This window comes from Gallinula chloropus (genome assembly GCF_964237585.1).
Source record: "Gallinula chloropus genome assembly, chromosome: 1".
NCBI lineage: Eukaryota > Metazoa > Chordata > Aves > Gruiformes > Rallidae > Gallinula > Gallinula chloropus.
In genome coordinates this window covers 58,238,961-58,266,346 of record NC_140085.1, presented here as the reverse complement: position 1 = coordinate 58,266,346, position 27,386 = coordinate 58,238,961, and the positions used below count along the sequence as shown (strand labels likewise).

Below are 27,386 nucleotides of genomic sequence, written 5' to 3'. Positions count from 1 at the left end.
GGGAAACTCCATCTGAATAAAGCTAATGTAACAGAGCATAAAATCAAGCTCTTTGTCTGCTTTAGTCTAATCTCTAGTTCACATTCCTAAAAGGTTAGTGAGATGAAGAGGTGGATCCAAAGATTAGGGGATATCAAATCTCCAATCTTTTGGTCCAAGCCAGTCAAAATGCTCCTGTTTCACCGAGTATCAATATTAAAAGTTCTAAACACTCTGTCCTGATTTAGCAAAGCCAACAACCTTGCAGCTATTAGCAGTTAATCCATGAGACTGCCTATGCACTTAAGCACAAATATACTATTAAGAACATAAGTAGACACTGTTTACTTTGCTAGAGCAGTGCCCTAGTTTAAACATCTTGAAGGGTTTAGCTCTCGAGACAAGGTTTACCAATTCTTATAAATATCCTCCAAAATATGATTTTTCATAAATGTGTGACTGTTTTCAACTATGTTGACAACAGTACCATGTCCCCTGAAGTTATTTCAGAGTCCTGACTGTGTGTAGAGCTGATTCCAGTGTCAGAGTCTGTATCGTTTATGTCCAGATTAGTCACTCTGTGAACGAAATCGGGAACCGCGATGCTGTTACTGGAGATGCCACTGCTCTTGGACGGATCTTCATTTGATGGAAGCCTAGTTTCAATGTTGTCTTTAACATGAAGTAAATTAAATTCTTCTGTAAGAAGTTCATATTCTTTTTCCTTCTTTTGAAGCAGTGAGTCTCTGTATGTAAGCTCTTTCTGAACGCAGCTCAGGTATGAGTTGATTCTCAGACCATCTTTCATACTTTTTTCCAGCTCATACTTTACACCTTCCAAATTTGAGTTTTCCAGTTCAGTATTAGCAGCTCCTTCTGCGTGAACATCATCTCCATTTTTTTCTGTGCAGATACCACGCACCTCTCTCTCAATTTCAGCACACAGCTTCTCTATCAATTGTTTGTGATGCTTCAGTCTCTCTTCAACTTGCAACATTCCCTCACTTTTGCTCAGATATTCATGCATCTCTTTTTGATCATCTGGCCTACTCCCTTGCTGCTCAGCGTCACTTGGATTGATCATTAAATAGGAGTCCTGCACATAATTTTCTCCATCATTGGCTACACGATCTAGATGGAATTTCGCTTCACATTTTTCAATTTCCATGTCTAGTTCCTTCATTCTAAGGACCTGTTGATGAATGGTATGATCCTGAGAAATGATCAGATGGATCAGTGTCTCCATATTATCTCTCTCTTGCTGAACACTGTCCTGTTTAAGTTTGGCCAGTTTCCGGAAAGTCTTCCTGACGATTTTCTTCTGCTTGTCTATCGGCAACATCTTCATGTAATTTGCTGGGCTGAGCTCCCACTGCTTTTCTACATTTTGTACTACTTTAGCTTCAGCTGTCTTCCATAATGGGAAGGAGAGGAAAGCATCTGACTTTACCAACACAAAGTGCAAATTAGCCTGCTCTTCCCCCCAGGCCTTCCAAAGTCTGAGTATCTTTGTCAAGGGAGGAAGGACTCGCTCTGAGCCTCTCCATTTTTCTACAATGCAGTAATCACTAGGTTTTCCAAAAAGGACCTTTTTCTCTCCAGATGTTGCCTGATGTTCCTCAAGCAGTGCCTGAATCACTTCCGAGCAAGTCGTGCGCTTTGTCAGGCCACATACAATCTTTTCTTCCTGACAAACCCAAACGACAATCTCTCTTTCATTTGAAGCCATGTCCTTGTTGGGAGACCTGGAAAACAGGAAGAGACCAAATATAAATTACATCTCAATGGCACAGACTGTATGAATATCAACTACAATTTTGGTATGACTACAGCATCAAAAAATTCCCATATTATTGTACAAAGCAATATACTTGTTTCAGTTACATGAAGAAATAGGTTTGGATTAAGTAACAGAAAAGCACACCAATTTCAGGTACTGTGCTAATATTACTACTAGTCTGGCCAAATGTGAATCCCACACAAGATGTCTTTAATCAAATTTAGCTTTTGTACACACCTTATATGTGTGTACTGACAATAAGAGACAACGTTTTGCAACCCGCTTTACGTTTCCAGGCTGCCCTAACATTACTTTCCAGACATAACTTTCAGACCTGGGTATCTCTTCTCATCACACAGGCATTGCACAAACATTTGCGAGTGCTTAAGGTCACTGAGGCTTCTGAAGGGCAGAATCATCATACCTCCAAATACACACTGAACATAGGTGGGCTTCAAAACCCCACTAAAAATGAGAAAAGATGACCAAACACCATCTAAGTTAAAAGAACTTGATGATAGAATATAGTTCTTTTGCCACACGTGCACCCGCATAAGCATAAACACCAACTTTTTTCTGCTGTGATTTTCACTAACAAGTCTCAAGAAATTTGTTGCTTTTCCTGAAGTACCAAAATAGCCTGAATTCCAGCGAGTTGTGAAAGAACACAGAACAAGAAAGAATATGTATAGAAGCTCTTATTTTTTAACCATTGCAGTGGTGTCACAAAATGTAAAAAAGTTTTATGTATGTATGTATTTCTGAATTCCAGTGAATGTGGCATTAAGCTTGGCACTGGTAGCTGGCACCTCCAGACACACACAACTTCAGGTGTCTAAGATCACATTATGATTACTGTAGCTGTCTAATCAATAACATCAGAGGGAGCTTAGAGAGTAATTCAGCAGACCAAATGCAGAAGTTCGCTTTACAGTTAACTTTTTGTCCCCATCTGCCACGGGTTATGTTCAATGACAAGAGGTCACACTGACAATGTAGGAGATGTGGTGGAAAGGGGAGGAACCTGGCCAGGATACTCCTGTCCTCTAACTTCTACACGTATAGTTTCCTGCTTGCCCAGACCTGATGATTTGGCCTCTTGCCTAAAAATGATTAAAAAATTCAACAATAAATTCCCTGAGAAAAGAATACATTTCTTTGGATTTTCTGGTATGACTTCCAGTTCATTTGAACGGATGAGATTTAACCCAGTCTAGCAGAGAAAGCCTGAAAATGAAAATGACTATTCAGACAATATTCAAAGGGCTTAATACGACATTTGTGTCTATCTGGGACTACTTATTTGCAGTACTTCTGTAGTATTTCAAGATGTAGTAGGAATGGAGTTTTAATTGGCTTATTTAGGGTTATACCCTATGATTAATAAAGCAAACCAACTTGTTCCTTTTTCTTAATTATTACACAACACGAGAGACACGTTGCAATCCAATAAATTGAACTATGAATGACTCAGCTCTAGGTGCCATTCTGACCAGGCTCCAATAATCCTCAAAAGAGACTGCAAATGAATACTAATAAAACCTACAAGATTGAGTTTATTACTATCATCGTACTGGAGAGCTCTGTCCAACAACATCGCTCCAGGTATTGGAATATTCCTCTGTAAAATTTGTGTTTTGGTAGATTACGCTGAGTAATGACATTATTTTCCCACTCTTAGCATCTTACAGTAATTATTTTTAAAACTCGTGTTCAGATGATGTTTCCATAGACAACTTCTCAAAATAGGAAGGCATATGTCACAGACACAGAAATGGCACAAAGGCACAAGAATATTCAAGTTTAAATGGCGGGGAGACAAGGAAAGATTAAACGGCATTACTGTTAAGTATGTCACATGCTCTGTGGTTTTAAGTTTACAGAATAGAGGATGCTACTAAAATATTTTTGTCTGTTGACAGATTGGTAGTTAAATGGAACTTATATAAATCGACAATTGCAACATAAGTAAGCTGTGACAGTCAAATAACTCAGTATTTGTTTAATAGTACAGATCTAAAAAGATAAAAGCCAGAAAAACTACAGTTATATTAAATGTTGAGCTTAAAATTATGCAAAAAAACCTATAGAAAATGCATGTCTCAAGCCACATTCAGTACTGATACAGAAATATTTGACCTAGAAATAAAAGTGTGTTACCAGTCATTGAATTTCAAGTTATGGAAGTATAGACAGAAAACAAACAAACAAAGGCATAAAAATATGAGCAATATCAGATTGGTACTTGGAGACAGTTAAATTCAGAGTATGTCTTTCGTGTTTGTTTGGTTGGTTGCTTTATTTTTTTAATTAATAAATACATTTCAAGGAATGAGTGTTATCTCAGTCTTTTAACATTCTTCTGAGAGTCTTATGCAATTTGTTTGCACATTGAAATTCTTCCTGGATTTTTTCCTCATTCTTTTTTTTTTTTCAGTTGACTGCCATATTGTCTCCTAGTCAGTATTTCCAGCACGTAACAGATAGCATGAGTTTAGCGGAAGCTTACTGTCGCTTTTCCTCAGGGCTCCTTTAATGCTCTCCTATGAAGACAGTTTCTCTCTGTGGTATCAGTAAATCTTCAGATAAATTTGAAAACCCCTAGATATCCCACAGCATTAGGTTACTGATAAATACTTTCGCTATACACATTTTTCACAAGGACTTCCCACAGACTTCAGCAGGAGTTAAGTAAGCTCCTGATGGACATACATTGTTTATTGCAAATCTCTACAGGATTTCTGCAAACAAAATGGACATAAAATAACATTTTAAAATTACTCTCCTCAATCATATTCTAGCTGTTTATTACCCCCTGTTATTTTTTTTTGTTACAATGCACCTGTCTACCCAGACATTCTATTGTGCTTTTTTGGGAAGGGCTTTTCTTTTACCTTGTCTGTAGCGTATTTAACATACTGAATGAAGCCCATAGCCAGTAATAGTACTGCAGAAATGTATAGAGTACACAAAGAATGATGCCTTTGTGTACCATGCAGGTACACAAAGAAGTCAAGTAGTTTATCCATGAAAATATGAACTTGTAAATATTTATATCTATATATGTATGTATAGCATATGTAACATAACACCTTGCAATTATATTGTTACCATTTACAGAAAAGAAAAACAAGAAATTCTCTGTGTTGCTGTATTTCTTGGAACAAAACAGAACTTTAAAGTGCAAACTCTTTCATTAATGTTTCCATGTTTTTCTCAGAAGATATACTGTCATTTTTATTTAGTAGCCTCACAAATTTTTTATCTTTCTTTTTAATCTAAAAAGAATTAGCAAGTCATTTATAATCTTACAGTGACTTGAAATCTGAATATCTTCTGAAAAATCAAAGGTGTTCTTTACTATCTTCCACTGCAAAACAGTAAACACGTGGCCTACCATGGACCTTTTAAGTAAAAATGATTGTATAAATTCTTTAATCGTAGTTAATTTGGGTAGTGCCAAACAAAAATGAAGCTTCGGCATGTCAGTCACAGCATAACAATTACTAAAGCTTTGCTTTCAGGATGTAGGAAGATGCTAATACTAGGAAACAACTTTTGTTAAGATGTGTTTTCCTCATAGAACGTGGAGAGCAGATTCTGCATATATGAAGTGGAATTCATCTCACTTTGGTATCTGGAAGTTAAGATTTCAGTACAAATTCAGCGTCAAAGTTCCTCCTTGTCATGAGAGGAGAGTGGACCTCCAAGGATAAAGTCACTACAGCCTAAACCATCTATGATCATTGGGATGAATCATCACATGAAGCTATTTCTCCCTTTCATTAACTACAAGAGAACAATGCGGCCACCATCAACTATATAGCTCATTTTCAAGCAGCTAAATATATGCGAGATTAATCCCACCAGATTCTGGTTTATTGTCTGAGAGAAGTGTAACAAGAATGGTTCAAACAGTGGTAGATTTAACAAAGATAAGTAACCACAGGACCTACAAATTATGATTTTATAGCTTAGTGCAGATGCTGACAATTCCACTCACTGTTCAATTTATTACTACAATTCCTGAGGAAATCCATTAAGTCACTTCAGTCTTAAGGAAGATATAACACATCTTGAAGATATAACTCATTTTGAATAAATGTTGGTCACTGACAAACACTTTTGCTTCTGAGATGTAACATCAAATATGAAAATATTCAGCAACAAGATCTGATTTTAGGTGGTCATTTTAAGGAAGAGGCAAGTTTCTCCTATTTACTGGTTCCCTGGCCTTCACATCCTGCAGTGCTGTAAAGGAAGCAAAGTAACTATAATTTTTTAATAACCTATCAATTACTAAGTCTGTAAGAGCAAAGGTGTTTTTCCAGTTTAAATGTCTGGCTTTCTTGAAAGCCTGTTTCAGTAGTAACTTCTTCAAAACTAGCTAGCTAATTTATTGCTGTTGCTGTAAACAGGCTTTAAAGCTTTCAGTTCTGACTGGAATTCTGTTTCTTTGAACTAATCAGTGGAACGTTCCACTTATCCACCTATGATTTCAAAGCCTTGATGACACCACCACAAGCCTTTTTTTTTTTTTTTCCTTCCCAAATTGCTTCTTGCTCAGGAAAAGGCAGGGATTTAAGCTTGAGAATGGTCAAAAGTACATTTCCAATCGTTCTTTGGTTGGTTAGTTGCTAGGTAGTTATATGACTTCTGCTCTCTGCATCTTTTCATGATGACCCAAAAAAACATACTAATTGTGTTAAGACCTCACACAAAGTCTTGATTGTGTCAGCACAAGCTGATTGTTGCGTGTCAGATATATGCGTTGTTATTCAGGCCTAAGGGAAGAAACATAATACATTCCAGCAATGTATAGACAAAACAAAAACATGTACTTATGTTGCATAGAGTCAAAATATGAGGTATTTTAATTGCTGGAAGCAGCAGTTTTGATATTCATTTATTTTAAGGGATGCCTGGTACAGAAACATACATATGAAATACAGAATTCTTTGCCTTCCTAAAAATGTTAACATTCTTCCTTAACATGCAATATATAATTTTACAACTAATCATGCCAATCAACTAAAGAGATTCCCCCTACTTTTTAGAATTTCACCTTCATGTCTACAAGATGCTTGTTTTTCCTTACTAATTTCAGCAAACATCCTGTTGGGACTAGATCACTTACAGATCATACTGTCAGCTGCTTAATAAGCTGTTTCTGAAATTCCACTGACACTAAAAGAATATTTTGTCTTTGTTGAGGAAAAAAACCCCAAAAGACACACACAAAACAAAAGCAAATCTCTTCTCTCCCTTCACTACAATAAATTCTTTTTAGGATTTTGCGGAAAAATAAAATGGGATTCCTTTCTCAGCATTGCTGTATTTCTTGATGTACCCTCCCCAAGGATAGATCAAACCGAGTAACTAAAAAGATACCTAGGTAACTGCTAAAAATTACACAGCTAGAACACTTTCAAAACTTGAGATTATGTTTAGGATCAAAAAATTGATTAGTTGTCTCCTCCCAGTCATTGAAATAATTCATAAAAATAAAAAAATCAGCAGATGAAAATAAATAGCATGTTAAGCAAAATATTAATGCTTTGCTTGAAAAGGTATACAACTGTTAATAATTTGTAAATTTGCTGTCAAAGAGTTCATGCTGAGAAGCCATTTGTGTGAAAAAAGCTTAGTCATTTTTCCCCAATTTATTGGGGAAGTCATTTTTATAAACCTAATTTTCAGAGATGGAAGAACTTTTACTTATTATTTGTGAATTAAATTACTGTTAATCATAAAGTTGTATCTGTTAGTACAAATATTTGTGGGTTGGAATATTCTTGTATTTCTTAGCATCACCTTCTTGTCTTTCAGCATTGCATCTGCATGTGGCACATAATCAGTAATTATTCTTTATGTTAGACACATTGCATCTAGCTACGCTATCAGACGAATAATTTTGTATATTTTAGTGTAGAAAATAAATAAAATTTTGTACTTTAAGATCTTTTCTTCATCTATTTTTTCTCTTTGATGCTGTGCCTGCATGAATTCATTCCAGGATACAGAAGACCCAGAAAGCCACATGACACAATTGCCATTTGCAATGCAAAAAAAGCAACAGAACAACAGTTTATAAACAACCTCCTATTGACAGCATAAACCCTCTCAATAGCACATTGGAACATACAGTCTAATCTGCAGCAAATCAGGTTATAATTGTGGTTTATGATTGACTGTTTGCTGGGTTGGCGTCCTCAGTCAACCAGCGCTCTCAGGTAGGTGTTGTCATGACTTCTCCAGAGTAAGACCAAAGTGCTTCAAAGCTTCTAGAAAACAAACTCCTACGTTATCTTAAGTTATTATCTAGAATACTTCACTTTTTCAATGGAGAAAACAAAAGTGAGTGAGAGACAGAACATGTCAGGGGTAGGGGAGGAAGCTTTAAGAGACAACCCTCCTGCTGCCTACTGCATCCTTGCAGTGAAGTCTTTGCCTGGAGCTTTGGTGTAGGGGCTCTCTTCTTTCTCAAGACACATACTCACGCCCAGCTCTTCACCAAGACCTTCTGTGCTTCATCTACTCCCTGCCACACCGCACCATGAGGTAGAATCTCCAAGCTAACCGTGTTCAGTGGTGGAGCCACTTGCTCTCTTTTGAAAACAGTGTGACACATCCCAGGAATACAAGACATCTGCCACAAAGGCACCTGGTGTTATCAAGGGTATATTCTTTGTGCACACTTATGGGGTGCACAAAACTGCCCACCTGAATTGTGACAAGTGTTCTATGGTCTTGTTTTCTGCACCCATGTCTCCTCCATGTGCAAGGGCCCAGAGAACATATGCCTTGTTTAAGCACAGCACTTGCTAATAACTTGTTATCTTTGTCTCTCAAAGCTGAGCTAAAACTACCTATCAAAGAAGTCTGATGACTTTTAATTATATTTACTTGCTGGAATTAAGGAGAGGGCAATATTACAGGGATAAAAACTACCTTCATTTGTAACATAGGACACACAGTACATGTCATTTAAAAGCTGCTGATACCACTGGCATTTATATGGCAGGCTATATAAGAGCAAATTAATTTTTCAGTCACGAATTCCTTTTAAAAACTACACTCTAATACTACTTTTATTTTTTTTATTTGTCAAAATCTCAGCATGTTACTGTATATAGTTTTCTGTTATATATTATGCAAACATATATTATGCATATTCATCTATATATTCAAAATTTTAAAAACCATATATGAGAAAATGGATGATCATTCTTGAAATAAAAGATCAAAATGTATTTTGGCTCTGTGGGATTTTTATCTGTGAGAGTCACAAAAAGTAAAGCTATTGGTGCCATGTGTTGCAGCCCTCGCTTGGAAGAATCTCTAACTTAATTTAATCCAAACAGCTTTTTGACAAAGAGTTTAAACATTAAAGCTAGAAAGAATAGACAGCACATATGAAAGCTGAGGTCAGAAGTACTTCAACCTTTCAGACACAAATGGATCATATTAAAAGTTCACACTAAGTTTATTCGGACTATCCACATTTAATCCACCTTTTGTCCCGACTTTCTGTCACCTTCTGTAAAGTTATTCAAAAAGCAATAAAAGCCAAATCTTACACTCAGTTATGCCTCCTGCCTAAGTAGATTACACGCTTCTGAGTTTCCTAAGGGCAGCAATGAGGAAGTATCTCCTCTCTCACCACCCAATGAAGCTGGAATCACTCCAAAGCCTAAGGGATTCAAGACAGTCTATTAACTAACTGCATTTTCATTCCCCTTCACCTATCTCTAAAAACAATATTAATGGAGGCACAGTTAATATCCATAGGAGCTGACAGAAATTCCATATATGTTAGGTCAGAAATTTGGTCCTTCTTACTTTCTGCATCACACATAAGTCATTGCAATGTCTAGCTAAAATGCATCATGGCAAAGCAGGACTGGTACTTTAAGAAGAATAAAACCTCTTGATATAGACAGAATAGTCCCAATACTGCCAGAGACTTGGAAAGAACACCACAGAATTTGTGAAAACAAAATAATTCTTTCAAAAGAAACAACTTCAATTTCTGTCTACCATCTGTTTCTGTACACGTTTAATGTTGCTCTATGATAAAGTTTCCTCCTTTACAGAAATGTATATAGGCATTTATTAAAAAGAAAAGAAAATTAGGCATCTAGATATTCATGTGACATTTTTCAAACATATATACACCATAATTGGGGCATTCTAATTGAAATATTTCAGACACTTGAAGAAAACAATTTAAACAAAGGCTCCTTTAACTAGCTATGTACAACACATATCTCCTAGTATGATTTTATGTTTATTTTGCAATTCCTGTTTTAAATGCATAGATTTTTAATTCAGCAAGATGCCTATACTGTCAGGAAGACTTTATGAAACAATTTAATTAGCAACAGCTGTTGAAAATTATGTCCTGTATCCATTATCATTTGTGCACTTAAAACTATAGCTACTTCCTTAATCCCTTCTGCAGAGGAATGCCATCACCTCATTTAGCTCCTGCACAAAATTGTGTACATTATAATACAGCAGTGACCTATGGTGAAAGTTCCACCCAACCATTTTATACCATATTAGTGCTCTATGAAAAATTTCAGTCAAATAATTTTGAATCGGAAGGGGAAATTATTGTTCTGCCACAGAATAAATAGCACGAAAGGTATGACTGATCTCAAAAAACAGTTCTGTAAGATAATTATTTTACTGCAAGTAAGTCATTTGCATCAGAGATCCTGCTGAGTTAAAAAAGTCAGACTTCGGTAAGAATCCAATGGGAAATCGTGTGTTTCATACCAGTTTCTGTACTGCTTAGACACAGCTGCCTGAACAGGGACCAATATTTAAGAAACATAAAAAGGGAATAAACCCTGATACTACTTCAAACAGAAATAAATGTAGCCAACCAGAACTGCCAACATGGACTGCCAGTAACAATAACAGAAGTGTAACTAGCTGGATAGAAGAGTTTATACTAGGCAGAAAATAGGCCCAGAAGTTGCACTAACTTAGACTTAATATTGTAAGAGGAATTACATACTTTGCTCACATAAATAAGAGTGGTAGTTATGGAAAATTATCCTGAAAAGCCCTCTGCCCTCCGCCTATTAATGATGATATAACCCTCTGTCATTGCTTCAGTGGTAGATAGCGTTTTGCACAATTTCATTTGTGAAGTTCAAGTGCAGGCTTTCAGCAGAGGTGACCAAAAGGTTACTAAGTCCTCCCCTTCACTCCTTAAGTCCGTCCTATACCATGTTTACGTTCCCAATCACTTAGGCTACATGCAGGTGAAAAGGCTGCAGTCCCTGCTCTGATGAAGACTGCATCTGCCCCTGTCCCCTCCTCCTGCCTTACCTCTGAAATTACTCCTCTCCCCCTAAGGGTACGCATTCTCTATAAATTACATCAATGCTTTAAATCTGCCTTCCTGTCAAACAAATAATCATTTCTCCATTGTATATTCAAAGTCTTAAGGTTAGTAAGTGGATATTAGGCAAAAAAATGTTTGGAATTGCAGTGAGTAACATCAGCAAGCGTGCTGTGTACACAAAATGCCATGACGGGTAACATGTTCATCATATCAGGTCTGTAATTGTGGTGGCCTGACACAGTGGAGGTTTGAAAACAGAGGAGAACTAGCTGTCTACCAAAATATTTTCCAAGATGAGCAACAGTAACAATAATGATTTGTTTTACTGGGAAAACATGCTTTGATGTGTATATTGCAATGGCTACTGAGGAAGCAGCTGTGATACACGAATGGAAGATCCAGGAAAAACTCCAGAGCCAAAACAAACACTGACATACTCAGCGTTAGTGATGCTTTAGACCGTGATGGGGGGAGAATGGGAAGATTGGCATTTTCAAATTCCTCAGTGTTAGGAAGCAACCTGCCAAATTTAGGAATATCAATATATAGCGAATGGTACGTCTTGATTTTGGGCAGTGCGTAGCTCTCCCCAGCTGAAAAGTGAAGATGCCACTGGTATTTTTTATCTACCACAGGAATTTTGCTGCATTGAAAAAACACAATTCTTTCTATTGGCCATGTGTCCATTTAAATGCCTATGCATATTTAAGCACATTATATAATCTTTATGGGACTCCTCTATTAATACTGTACAGAATGTGTCTAAAATTACATCACTTTCAATGACACAGAGGTAGAAGAATCATTTATAGCTCATTTAGAACATAGGCTTGATATTCTAAATGATAGAGCTGCTATTACAACTATCAGAAATTTGGTTTATCTAACTTCTATTAGAATTTCTGTAACTGCCTTTTAAAAGCCTCCTGGTTGTTTATGAGCTTTTGAGATCAAACAAGTGAGGGGAATTCCAAGGGTTGAAAGCACAGTTTTTGTTATTGTTGTTCCATGAAATGCAGTTCGGCTTTTGTTGAAAGGCAAAGGTATACAATTTCCCTCCCCTGGGTTTGTTGACATCTTGCCCAGTGAAGAAATAAACACAAAGCATTCCCGAGGTTGCGTCTGGACTGCCAAAACATGAACAAAGCATGCTAAACGTAGACCAGTGATAAAAAGGTAAGTTGAATAAAGGAACAAGATGCAGACAAGGAAATAAAAAGATTTCATGCCACCTTTCCAATACTCCCTGGGCTAAAGGAGGCTGAGATGGTTACTTCCTTATGAACATTATACACAGTGTCCAGACTTCAGCATACCTCTCCTCTACTCACATGGTAACACCACATGGGGCAGATGCCACCCTCACTATAATGGAAGGAAAGAAAGTCCAGATGGACTTTCAACTCCCCAAGTTGAACTCAAGCTCAGCAAAGCATATCTTCTTTTACTTGTAGTCTTTTCCTGATGACTACCTACTGTAACTACATCTGTAGCTGCTCTAGCAGCAGCCCGTGGAGAATTTCAGATGGATGCTCTACTTCATGATTCTGAAAAGGAACATTGTAAGAATCAATATTTTTAGTTTCTGCTTTTAAAACACAGCAACACTCCCCAGAATAATCCCCAAAATAGACACAATTATTTGCCAGAAAACTACCTTATAGAACTGATTATCTTAAATACTGGTTTTACCGCTAAATCTAATCTTATAGGTTAGCAACTGTATGAAATAGTTTAGGCAACCTGTTGTCTACCTGACATTCCCATCTCCTTGCTTGTACCAGTTCTGCTAGTTTAACTAAAGGTTTTCCAGGTTGATAAACTGGCAGCAAGCTAATAAAATAATAATAATAATAAAAAACCCCCAAAAAACAAAAGAAATCAAAGCAAAACAAAATAAACAAAAAACAAACACACCAACCCTCCCCTCCCCCCCCCCCCAAACCAGAAGTGAAACAAAAAGCAGGGACACACACTTCTTTTTTTTGGAGAGGCGGGGTATTACATTGGGTTCTATGGCATCAGGTGAGTACGACTACAAAGGAAGTGGCAGAGAGTGTCCAGGAGCCTGGAACGCTTTGTGCAACAGCAGGGCGTCCAGATGGGTCTTGAATATCTCCAGAGATGGAGGCTCCTCCACCTCCCTGGGCAGCCTGTCCCAGAGCTCTGTCGCCCTCACTGTGAAAAAGTTCTTCTGTATGTTGGTGCGGAACTTCCTGTGCTCCAACTTGCAGCCATTGCCCCTTGTCCTGTCTCCACAGAGCACTGAAAAGGGGCTGGCCATTTCCCCCTGCATCCCATACTTAGGATATTTATAAACGTTAGTAAGGTCCCCCCATAGTTGTCTTTTCTCTAGGCTGAACAGTCCCAGCTCACTCAACCTTTCCTCATACGGGAGATGCTCCAGGCCCTTAATCATCTTCTGGACTGTCTCCAGGAGATCCCTGTCTTTTTTATACCAGGGAGCCCAGAACTGGACACAATACTCCAGGTGGGGCCTGACCAGTGCTGAGTAGAGGGGGAGGATCACCTCCTTTGACCTGCTGGCTACACTCCTCCTGATGCACCCCAGGATCCCATTGGCTCTCTTAGCCACCAGGGCACACTGCTGGCTCATGGTCAACCTGTCATCTACCAGGACCCCCAGGTCCTTCTCCACAGAGCTCTTCTCCAGCAGGTCATCCCCCAGCCTGCACTGATTCAAGCAGTTGTTCCTTCCCAGGTGCAAGACTCTACACTTGCTTTTGTTAAGTCTCATCTGGTTTCTCCCTGCCCAGCTCTTCAGCCTGTCCAGGTCTCTCTGGATGGCAGCGCAGTGTTCCTGCCTGTCAGCCACCCCTCCCAGCTTTGTATCATCCTGTACTTGCTGAGGGTGGATGTTACTCCCTCATCAAGGTTGTCAATGAAGGTATTAAACAGGACTGGACCCAACACTGAGTCCTGGGGAACACTGCTAGTCACAGGTCTCCAGTCAAATTCTGCTCCACTGATTACCCTCTCTGAGCTTGGTCTGACAGCCAATTCTCAACCCACCTCACTGTCCACTCATCTATCCCATGCTCTCTCAGCTTTTCTATCAGGATGTCATGGGAGACAGTATCGAAAGCCTTGCTGAAGTCCTCAGCATTCTCATCAAATATCATCCTTTCTTAACGATTTGACATCTAGCAATCTTTCAAAATAGCTTTTTTTTTTTTTGTATATCACAAAACCTACCCAGTTTGAGTATCTCTTTGTGGTGTGCTGGGAGTGAAAAAGGCAAGATGGGCTTTAATTTTCTTCTGTATTTATTGCAATAAATTTTGCAGAGTGAGCTACTCCACTTTGAAATAATGCTGCATGATCTTCCTCATTTCATTTGCTTTCATTAAATTATATTGAGGATGTCACCTCAAAAGAGGTTCTATCAAGACCTCATTTACAATTAATTCTTTTTTTCAAATTTCTCCCTCAACTTTCTGAAAGATAATTCAGTGACAAATGTGTTCCATTACTTACAATATTTGAAGAGCTGGAAGGAAAAAAAAAAGACCGGGATGATGAAGTGGACTCTTATATAAATCTTCACGCTAAGGAGCTAAATTGAGTACTAGATACATAATTATGCTAACAAGACAAGTGGACAAAAAATTTAAGAAGAAACCTGAAGCATTTTAGTGTCCATTGACAATCTGAGAGATTTGTGCAGCTTATGCTTTCAAGTAATTTTCTAAAATTGCTTATCCATGAATGCTTCAATATGTAGTTAGTCAGGCACAGGCTGATAGGGTCTCTGAAATATCACCGCATCCTCTCTGAAGAAGCTACTGAACAAATGAAATGAATTGTTAACTCACCAACTGTGCTCTGCCCTAGGAATGGATATGCTAAACAGGTCACAGGAGCTTGCAAAACTAGTTCTAGCCAACTAAGCAATAGAGATAGGGAAGACAACGAGAGGAATTGCTGTCTGGAAGCAAGATTAATGCTGGATCATAAAGATCACAAGTAATGGAAAATTAACTAGATTAATGCAAAGGAGAGTAGGCAAGAGAAAGATATAGAGAACAGTGTCCAGTAGTACACACGCACAATTTTTACTCACGAGATGAAGGAAGCTTGCTGCAGAGGAAAGACGTTCCATCATTAAGATAAAATGTCGTGTGATCCTAAAATATTTGAATGATGATGACTTACACCCCAAAACTGTTCTAGAACAGAGATAATGAGCATGGATAATGACTTTCCAGCTGGGGCCACCTGAAGAGGCTCACAATCATGCCAGTTGTCCACAACAGCCCTCCCACTGGAGCTGAGCTGCTTGTCTGACCTCCAAACCACATGAGCTGTGATGAATTAGACCATGAAGATAAAGGCCTTGTGGAACCATCTAACATAACCCACCTGAATGTGACTGAACAATTTAGGAAGAAATAAGGAAGGAAAAAAATTAATGCAACTGAAAAGGTGGTAACCCCTGGCAAAGGGTTTGTGATGAGCACTGACAGCAAGTGTAGGCCAAAAGCCTGCAGCGAGCCCAGCTGAATCTGAAGACCAGGGGCCTGTGAACAGGGAAACAATGAGGCTAGTTTTGCAACACACATCTATGGCAGGATAGTTATTATGCGAACAGAGGGATGTGACACCAGAAAGACACTGCAAACTACTTGTTGTCTTTAGTTCACATAAAGTTGGACTGAGTCAACATTCAAATTAATCCGATGTTTCTTTATTTCCAAAGACATTTCCAAATGTCTTTGCAGGTGGGGATCCTTTCAACATACAAGCAATTCAGAACTTCACAGCTCAGGGAGGATAAAAAGGCAGTGTACTTCTAACAAGGCACTTCATAAGCTGAATGGATACCTCCATGACAGCTGAGTGAAGCCATTCTTCCTTCTGCCATGTGAACAGCTGTGATGTTTGAAGAAATATAATTTTAGCATGCTTCCGTGACACATTCACATTCAATTTGTTGCTTCTGACTTTTAAAGAACACTTGTATGTACCCAGTTTTGTAATATGTAGATGTAAACTAAGAAGTGGCTATTTCTGCATGTATTGTTTACATATAAAATAAATTACAAACGCCAAATTATTGTATGGTACCTTAGATGTAGATGATACAGGTTAGACGTACAGTAAGATATGTGACAGTAATCCTGTGTGCTGTACATATGCATTAAGTGATCACATAAAACACAAACTGTCATACATGTATCTATTCACCAAATATATGCCTACCGTGTACAAACGCTTTAGCAGAAAGAAATATGCTGAAGTTGCAGTTGAGTACTCAAAAATTTTAAAGCACTGTTTTTAAAGTTTTCCATGCTACTGGCTTAATTCAATGACAATTAATTTGATTTGGCTTATCCATAGCAAGGTGCATTCTATCCCTTACATCAGACCCCTGCATCACTTCAATGTGTGTACAAGAAACAACACTGAGTTTTGCCAGAGCCACAGAAGGTACTGAGGTGCCGCTGAAAATGAGTGTTACAACTTTCAGCTGTCTCCCCCACTGCTGGAATTCCTAATCCCTTCTTGGATACTTCAACTTCCATCAAAAGTGCTACAGAAGAGTTCAACTCCTAACAATGGGATTTGCTGACACCAGAAAGTTCAGGAGGAAATGACCTACAGTAGTCAGAAACATGAACAAAAGGACAGGCCTTAGGTAGTGTCAGGCTACATTCAGACATTCGCTGCATAAAAAACCCCACGGTATTAGAACTGCAACCAAAAGCTTGATCTCAGTCTCCCACTGAAGCCTTCAGCAGGAGTCCCTGCCTTTCTCTGCATTACTGTAACTCATCCAAGCCAGCACAAAATGGAACAGCTTAAACAGGAAACGCTGAGACAATTTCAGTTTAGAATAACCTATCAGGACTTTTCCTGACAAATACATGTTGAGGACTCTAGTGTGGGCCTCTCACAGGGGTGTTCTGGTCACCAGGACATTTGGCTGCACTTTTTGTGCTGTTGCACATGATCTGCTGTTAGATGGGGCCTCATGGTTGAAAAAGCTGGAAGACTGCCTTTTTCTTATTTTTGGTAAGGTGTGAGGGAGGCACGTAGCTGCAGGGTTTTCAGGACCAGCGTAATACACAGTGGGACTGCAGGTGGCTGGGGTGTGCTGCAAGTCAAAAACGTTACTACCTCAGAATTTAATCGTAATTTTTTCAACATCAGAAGTTCTTTGAGCTTCTCTTAGATGCCTAAAATGACATTTAGGTACCAAAATCTCCTTCATAAATCTAGTGCATGTTACTTATATTACTTATATTTGTTCAATGTGTGCCCACTTTATATCTTCTCTCCAAAGTATGGTACTACTCCTTATAGTAGACACATTTTTTAATTTAATCTTTTGCTGTATGCCTTTCATCAACAAATATTAAACTGCTTCACAAGCTGACACATTACTGACTTTAATACCATACTCTAGTAGGGTGTCCTAGTTTCAGCTGGGGTAGAGTTAATTTTCTTCCTAGTGGCTGGTATAGTGCCGTGGTTTGGATTTAGGATGATAATAGTAATGTTATTGCTAAGCAGTCAGGGACATCTCAGCATCTCTTACTGGTCCACCAACAAGGCTTTGCCTCAAGAAGCTGGAGAAATGACACCTGAGGAAACAACACAGTCAGAACAGCTGATCCAAACCGGCCAAAGGGATTTTCTATGCCATATAACATAATGTGCAGCATATAGCAAGTGGGCCTGAAAGTGGCATTACCCAGGAACTAGCTGAGCATCAGCTCTGGGTGGTGAGAACTGTGCTGTGCATAACTTTTTCCCTATATTCTAATTATCCTCATTGTCCTCTTCCTTTTCTGTTCTATTAAACTGTGTTTATCTCGACCTATGAGTTTTACCTTTTTTCTTTTTAATTCTCTTACCCATCTCACTGGAGGGACTATGAATGAGTGAACGGTTGTGTGGTTGTTTTAGTTGCCTGCCAGGTTAAACCACAACACAGAGAACTCCCTTTTACAAACCAAAGCTCAAAAAGATTTAGGCCAAAGCTATCCAGTCATTTAAGTTCACACTCTGGCTAACTGCATTGCTATCTACAGAGATGACCAAAGTAAGACATCCATAAATATCCCTTGCTCAGACCTTGTGCAAAACAGAGTACAGGACACAGAATTAGCAAATGAGGAGCATGTAGTGAGTAACCACTTTGGTAAACTGCGGTTTTGTGACTTGCCCAACATCACGTAGGAATTTTGTGGCAGGGATTGGAAAGACATCCATGCTATTAGGATGGTTCTCCCTTAATCATACATTATCCACCTGTAATTCACCTCTCCATTCACTATTCCCTTTTTAATTTCTAAAATGAATGGTACAAAAGCTGGTTAATTAGGGGCTCTACAAAGTCTGAGCATGCTCCATGAAGACCTTCCCTTTGAAAGTGATTGGGGTGGGGCTCATGTCATCTACCTTAAGCTATTTAAAATGTAAATGTGCAGTCAAAGATAATTTTCTGACCTTCCTCTGTAATCAGTGGCATAAGATAGGCACCTCCAAAAGGGTGACTAATCCCATACTGAAAGCTTGTCTAAGGCTGAATGAATTGCCCTCTGGAATCATTTAGGTGTATCCTTTAACTACAGAGAATACCCAGATGACTAGGTACCAACATTTTCAATGGCTGAAGTTGAGTAAGATGAAGCTCAACTTTTATGTTCTACTGTGTATTGGAATCTTGTGTACAGTATGAGTGTCAGTAAAAGTAAGTACTGTGACCACTCATAACTGCAGCTCCAAAAATAACTCAGATCTTTGTCTGACACATGTAGTGGCCATCAAGGGTAAACAAACAGGATTAGTTATCTACCTAGACCTTAGAGCACCAGAGGTCTGGGAAAGTGCGGTAAAGTCAATAGCAATCCTAAATTTTTGTTAGGAAACTGGATTTGTAGAGAGCTCTGATAAAACAGGATACTAACAGCAAAGTGGTTCCAAGAGATACAGGCCATAATCAAGTTAAGTAAGCATGCTTAGTGCCTCACTAATCATGACAGAGGAAGTCTGTCAACAGGTAACATTAAAACAAAACAAAGTTGCTGTTCTGCAACTTACCAGTAAGGAGGCCAACAGGAAAAAGAGCAACTGAAAATCCCTGTATGATCCTGCATTTATAAATAGCACTACGCCACTCTGATTAGTGAGCAGAATCTGATTACTTCCTATAACAAATGAGGCAACCCGCCCCAACTGTTGATCTGAAAAGTTTTGTAGTTTAAAGTGCTTCCACAGTGGAAACTACCCTCTGTAGAAATAATCCTTTTGGATTTGGAAGAGGCTGGGGAAAGCAAAAGTGTTCCACAAGGGTGAAGAAATCTATTAACGCAGAGCAAAATGCAGCTTCAAGATCCAAGGGCAGACTCCCTTAAAAATTATTAGTCTTCACTCAGCTACCTTACTCCACCAAGGTCATGCATCCTTAGAAGTTGAAGTAAACATATCTATATCTAACCAAAAAACCCCCCACCTTGGTCTAATAAATTATTAGGCTTTTTATAAACCCGATTTTTTCCCCAAACAAGGGAATGTTATGCTTTTGCATGTTTAATTTCAGCCTTGTTAGTTTTGTATTACTAAAATGAGGACAAAATAAATATCTGTTTTTTCAAGACAGTTGATCATATTTTCTATTATGATGGGAAATTCATAACTCCGTATTCTTTACATTAATGAATGTGAGCAGATATAAAGAAAGCAAATTAATCAGATTGACAGGTTTGACCCTAAAAAAAGACAAATTATGTTTATACATTTCATTCACAGCATGTACCTACCTCTGTACAAATACACTTTTCCTTCCATCATTAGTCTGAAGTGGACCAGAAAATGTGAAAAAAACACCCCAACAAATAAACCCCAACCCAAATCCAGGAAAATGTATGTTTACATCACCTCCAGGATTACAACATAGGAATTAAGTTGGTAGCGTGGCTTTAATGCTAAGGCTCAAAAAAAATGTATGTCCAGCAACCATCTAAACTACAAATTAAATTGTTCAAATTGGCAGATGCAAACATGTACTCAGGTAGACAGGTGTGAGAGTGAAATAGGAAAAAGAAATACATCTTTAAACAAAATGCATTTGAGAGGTGTGCCAAATGTACGCTGGAAGATTTTCTTTCAAGTTTAATGTCTTTTATTCTTCTACACAATGCCAGGACTTCGGTTTCACTGCATTAAAAATATCACTACATGACAACTTTATTATCATTACTGCCAAAAATCTTCCTGGGTTTTGAAATTTTTTTTGTTTCAAAAGTTAATTTTCTTTCCTTACATCCATCTCACAAAGCCACCTCAAGACACACATGGCAATTTTGTGGTTGTTTCCCTTGCTGTGACCTTACAACCCTCCTCACAAGCCATTTTTAACATTGGGAAAAATGTTAGACCATTGAAAAGTCCTCAGCGAATCATGGGAAATCAAACCTAAACAATCTGCAGTGCATTCTCATTTCTCTGTGTGGCAGCCAGCTCTAGTGGAGCGTAGGGTAATTAGAACCAAGGAAATCCCAGATTTTCATCACACCTCTCCTTCTGAACGGCCTTCACATTCTAAACTTCTACAGATTTTACACTGTCTAGTTATGTGCTACTCATTTTCCCAAGGCCTGTAAATATATATTCAAGAAGGAAAACTCAGTATGCTTATTAGTTGTCTGACGTCACAAACAAGTCAATATTGCTATCACTGTTACAACACATGCACCTTAAGTGCATTTCTGGATAGGGTGATGTAGGAAAAAGCAACTAATGGGTCATTCTGGTGCCTATTTGGGGCGAGTTCTAGAGAGGTGCTCAAAATTAAGTTTTCTTGGACAAAGCTTCTCAGAAAATGCAATTCCAAAATTACTAATTAACTCTTGGCTTTTATATTCACATGTAACACAAATGCATGCGACGGCTTATGAAAAATCATCAATTTTTGGAGGTCCACAGAAAATTTACAACCCTGGAAGATGAAATGCTACCACAAAAATTTGCATGAAAACTGTACCGCACTCAGTGCTATGTAATTATTTTTTTTCTAATGGCAGACACAGGCATGGAGTAGCTGATTTAAAAAAAAAAGAACAGATACAAACTGATCTCATAGGTGTTTTCAGAGAACTCTGCATGACATCTGTCTGCAATATACATATATATATACACACACACACTATATAGAATATATACATAGTTTTCCCCTCTCATTCCATTTGGTTGCTCATTCTTTCTTTCTGTTCTTCTTGAAGCCATTTGACTCTGTTATGCCCTGTGTGACGCCTGGGGAATTGCTAGCATGGTAACATCGCAGGAGAAGACAGAAAGTTACCACCTTGAGAATATCATAAGAGAAACAATAGGAGTGACAATAATAGCTCAGTTACCTATGAACACACTGGCTACCAACATGTCTAATATTTGCTTCTAGGCCTCACTTACTGCATGGTCTTAGACAAAACCTTTATCTTGCATCATCGTTTCTGTCACCATTAATAAGGACTTATCTACATACTGAATAGTTGGACAAACTAATTAAGGCTTGTATAGCATGTGTGATGTTAGTGCTTGCAAATAATAACATTTAACACCATAATTTTAAGTTGTTATTATTTATTATATAAAACAAAACAAACAAAAAATAGTTTCTGAGCATAAGTGTATACCTTTACAGGTATATCAAGAGGTACTACTCTGTTATTATCACTGACTTTCATGGAAGTTACTAAAATGATTAGAAACACCCGTCTCTAAAAACTTAGATCTCTGTGCTACATGTAAAATGCTTTTTCATCAGTAAAACAGGAAATCACAACTGACCAGCAAGTTTTTTCCACTGCATTAATAAAAATGCGTTTCCTTTGTCTGAAATGCATCTTCTCAGCCTGACTGTACATTAGTCTTTCAGATGAGCTTCGACTTAACCTAAGTAATGCTCTTTCCTTACATGGTGTAGTATTACACACATCTATTACTCATTTTATTTACTTCTTTGGAATGAAATTGCTGTCTGCCCTCCCGGAATAGTAGATAATTAACTCTTTAGAAATAAGGTTAGTGTTTTCCCAGACAAAAAGTTCTTCCTGAAAGTGAAGTGAACAAATATGTACAAAGATTATTAGAAAATGTATGCAATGATTTTGACCCGAGACATAGCTGACAAGCCAGACCAGAAAAGAAATTATAATGTGTGAACTCTGGTTCAAAAAGGAACTTCGCTGTTAGTTTGCTAATACATCTCACACTCAAGCAAAAGTAAAATCAGGAGAAGAATGTGCCCCACCATTACAAAACAAACACCATCTTTTAAATCTAAAAAATTAACACACAAAGCACCAGTCCTTCTAAATTGGCTTTTATCCTTCCCCCCCCTCCAACATACATACCAAATTGCCTGGTAGTCTTGAATCAAAAAGCACCTTTATAGCTTCCTAAAGACTTTTTTCAGGTATATTCATCCAAGAGAAGTATTAGACATCTCACATGATCCCATGAGACTTGCAGCGTGGGTCACACACAGTTCATTCCGATAAGCAGCTGATCTCCAAGAGCTTTTCCAGTTCAAACGTAAATGCTGAGTATTTTCGGTTTTGCTTCACTGCCACTTAAAATATACAGCAGTATACTCAACCGTAGAGTAGTAAAGATGATCAGAGTAATACTCAAATCACTGTGCTAACTAGATATAATGAGAAACTACTGGAGGGAGGGAGGAAGGGAGGGAACATGGTAATGCTAGGTCAGTATCAGATAGGTGAAGTCTCTAATCTAATGCATTAGCCTATGCTGTAATATAAAACCTGAGAGAATAATTGAATGTTACTCTCACTGGGGAGGGGCCTCTGACTGTCAGGACAGGAAGAACTCCCTCTATATCCGTACAAATGAATGGACATGCGTGATCTTTCTTTCTACCTCTGAACCAGAGGTGAGATGATTGAAGAGAAGCAATCCTTGCCTCTGATACAGAAACACTATGCTAAGCACCATGACACTGAGACATTGACAGCAAAGATGGAAAAAAATCACAAAGAAAAAGCAAAAGCACTGAATGCATTTAAATAATAACAAATTTGTAACAGCTGTTTCATCATCAAACAGTTCTGTGGGTTCAGATGTGCTGTATGTCAACAGAGCTTACAAATGGTTGTGGTAAACTTAGGACCAGCAAGAATTACACTGGCGAAAATATAATTCAAGTTATTTGTGCCTACCAGAAAGCCCTACAGCATCAAGGACAACTCTGTGAAGAAGATGAATTCTCCATACCCTCTCCCTTTCAGACTGCTACTTCCATGGCCTACAATGCATACAGAACAGTTGAGTGTCAACAAATTTGGGTAAGGTTTATGTGAAAAGCCCAAGGAACTTCTGCCAGTGAAAGAGAAATAGCAATGGAGTCACCTTTCTCGGCGTCAGATCACTGGGCAAATAAGACAATGATAGATAAGAGATGTCCTTAAAATGATGGGTAATGTCTCAAGTATATTAATGATTTAAATGAACCTAAAGACCTGTTCTCAGAAGTGACCCAATCTAACACTCAAAAGCTGAGAAATCCAATCTTACAGAAAATCAGTGGGGCATAGATTTCTGTTCTACTTGGCACTCAGGAAATTCTATACAATGTGAAACCCTGGTACATAAACACTATGAGTATTCTGGCCTCTATTTGTTCCTCATATTTGGATAGGGAGCTGTTTTGTCTCTAAGCAGTGCAATGTGTTAGATCAATACTAGGCCTTAACTGCAAAGAACTCCGTGACCTTTCTCTTACTCCAGCTGAGCATTTCCTCACATCATCACGCTTCCAAAGCACGATGGCAGCTGAACATTCCTCATGTTCCCAGAGAACAGCACCTTTAAGAGATCTTCATAAAATTAAATCCCCTGGAGTTTATATTCACACCACAGAGGCTTAGTAGCGCAGGAAACTGTCCCTTTTCCTTTCTTGCTTTAGAGGGTACAGCCTGTCCCTGCCGAGCATATTTGGATTTGCAGGCGGGTGGGGCGCAGCCTTCCTACCTTTTGGATGTATTGTTCTCCAGTGGACACACTGACAAGCACATTCATGCTCTGCGGACTGTGATTATTTTTGGTTGCCGCCCGGGAGGGCAAAGAATAGTATAAAACCTCCTCACTACTCTTGAAAAAGATACCAAGATACCATTCCTTCTCTTTCTGACCAAGAAAAATGTGTTGGGGCCACATTCCTAGCGGCTGCATCTCGGAAATCAAATCGGGGCTTACAATGAACCAGTTCCCAGGCCTTGTGCCGTCTGCCTGCATGAGCAAGATTTCAGCAGCCCAAGAGAGTAATGACAGCTGGAAATGTTTCAAATACTATTTGAAATAATATATACATACATAAATAAATACAAATTCAAATACTTTCAGAAACCTGTTCAGCACAGGTTTTGTCTTCCTGGAGATTAATCTTGGTTTCTTTCTCTGAAGCCTTGTGGCATCCCAGCCAGTTTCCCCCACGTCTTGCTCAAATACCTCACACACAGATACAGTTAGAGTAACCTCTTTGTTTAAACTCTGAGGTCTTAGGGGTAAAGACTGATGTTTTATGATCTGGATGTGAAGAGTCTGCTATGAAACAGGGCCCTGATCTGGGACCTCTGGGCAATGCTGCAAGACAAGCACTAATTACAGAGGTGTCATCTTGTTATCTGAGCAAATGACTGTAACGCCTTCATTTTCCTTCTGGCTCTTCTTCAAATTGCCTTTGCTGCCTTGACTTAGCCTCACCTCTGCCTCCAGTAAACATAGATTTTATTCCTCATTTGCTTATCTTATAGCTCTTAAGAGTTATATTTGCATGTAGCAAATGGTCATTAAAAACTCTCAGTGGAAAAGCAAAAAACCTGTTTCTCAAAAAGATGGACAAACATTAGACATAATAAGCAAAGCAGCAAATTAAATACATACATATACACACATCCCTTTTTGGGCCTTCTTTACAAGTAGGCAAACTAAGACACTGTATTCAGCCACAAGTTCCTCAGCTCCCCAACACTGGTCTAAACACAGTCAAGTATTTTAAGCTCATTTGACTTGCTTTTCAAGATTTGAAATGAGTTAACAAAGATACAAATATAAATAAAAAAAGGGTTCTCACATAGCTTTTCCATCGTGCTACAAGACCCTTCTACTAACTGCATAAGCAAACTGTAATTCTCAAAATTCAGTATCAAGAGCTAATATACACAAATTTAAATACGTGAATAGATAGTAAATCTTAAGAATTATGTAGTTTGCTTTGTTCTTAATCCCCTCCTTCTGTAGTCACAAGACTTTCAGGCCCTTTTTATGCCACAATACCTCTCTGCCATAAAGGCATTAATTTCTTGGGGGGTGAGGGAGGGTGAAATGAAAAGAAAGTGCTAGATGTTCACAGTAATGATTCCTTTAGTATTTTAATTTTTTATTGGCTATTTAAAGCTTTGGATTATGACTCTTCTTTTCCTGAGGAATAAAATGTGACATCAGCAAGCACAGTGAGATTGATGCAATTAGTATGAAGATATTTTAAACATCTGAAAGAGAAACAGTTTCTGCATTCGTTGAATGGAGTGGAACTGTGCTTTGTGATTTAACACAGTTATTCAGGTAATTAATGGCAGGACCAAAACTTCTATTTTAATAGTAATAGATCTACAGCTCTAGGTAAAAGCAATTTCGTGTAGAAGTTCATGTCCACCTTCCCAGATCTTCTGAACATAAAATGGCCACATGAGAACTACATCAAAGGCTTTCTGTTTCCAGACACATTTGCCAAATACACCGCTTAATCAGTAACCTACAGCATTAATAATTCTAAAAAGGTATTCTATTTTTTAAACCTTGACTGTTACAGTCTTTATGTTCCATAAAATATGCTAATTTCCCAACAAATACAATACCCCCATCGTTTTCAGTGTACGGAATGGGAAAACCAAAAGTTAGACCTGAGGAACAATCAGGACGTTCTAAACAACTTTTTAGGGTTCAATTATATTCCCTGCAGAAAAGATTTTCCCTCCCGTACCCTTAAGTACGAACTAAATTTCAGTGGAGAGCACCAGTCAAGGCGGGAAAGACACGGTAAGTGATTTCTGAGTTTCTCACCGAGAAACTTGTGACTTGTTTCTGTTCTCCCTTGGTGAGACGGCCACTGTAATCCCATAGGTTCCAAGCAATATTTACTCCATTCCAAGCACATTTACTCTTAAAAAAAAAAACCCAACCCTCTAATGCCACCCTAGCACTTAAAAAGATGACACAACTCTCTTTTCTTACTCTCGGGCCGGCGTGCGTGGCGTGTGGAAGCACGCACACGGCGAGGGGCAAAGTCCCCGCGAAGAAACTTTCGCAGGAGCCAGGACCTCAGCTGTCACCCTGAACATTTTTCCAGGCGAAAACCCATAGGCGGACAAGTTCAGCTCAGACTAAAGGCTAATTTAAAAACAAACAAACCAACCCAAACAAAAAACAGCATCCCCCCCCCCCCTCCACCCCCCTTCCCCCGTACTTAAAGATCGACTCTCTCCTACCTTACCGCCAGCGAACGAGTTAAGGGACGAGGTTGATCCTAAGGGGGTTGCAAGCTGCGGCTCTTCCCCCCCAGGAAAACGGGGGGAAAACAGCCGGCGGGGGGGTGGGGGGGGAGGGGGCCGGAGCTCAGCCCGCCACAGCCCTCCCGTGAGAAACTCGAATAGTTTTTTTAACTCCATCCCCCGCCCCACGGAGGGTGAGGGACTCCGGCCCCCCCCACCCCGGCGGTCGGCACTTGCCCCGCACACCGGGGCCGCCATCCTTCCCTTCCCCTCAGCCGCGGCCGCCCCTCACCTTGGGGATGGGGCGGGGGGGGCTTTCCAGTGCTCCCCTTGTTTTAGACGGGGTAGGTTCCGTGCCAGGAAGAGCTATCTTCCCCTCCCTGAAAATACTGTCCAGGAATCAAAGGACCCAGAGCGAAGAGGAGAGAGACAGGTCCAGAGATTGGCAAGGGGGGGGGTGGGGGTGGGGGGTCTGGAAAGCACCCCTTCCTTCTGCACACGCCGACCCGTCTCCTCCGGCCCCGCTCCCTCTCGCAGGTGAGCCCCGAAGTTACAGCTCCCGGGAGCGGCGCGGGTCCGGAGCAAGGCATCCTCTCCCCCCAGAACTTAAAACAAAATACGAAAGCCACCCATCCCGTACCGCTCTCCCTTTTCCTCCACGTACCCGCGCACTTTACCTGTTTTTATGCCGGGTTTTTAATAAATTCCTTCCAAAGGGAGCCAT

General features: G+C 39.1%; 1 protein-coding gene across 1 annotated transcript; it reads right to left on the bottom strand.

Moving 5' to 3' along the window:
- Nucleotides 1-448: 448 nt before the first annotated feature.
- Nucleotides 449-27,386, bottom strand: RASSF9 (Ras association domain family member 9; the record flags this gene model as incomplete). Its single annotated transcript, XM_084273965.1, has 2 exons — nucleotides 449-1,724; nucleotides 27,340-27,386. 2 exons carry the CDS (start codon nucleotides 27,384-27,386, stop codon nucleotides 449-451), a joined length of 1,323 nt encoding a protein of 440 aa, XP_084130091.1.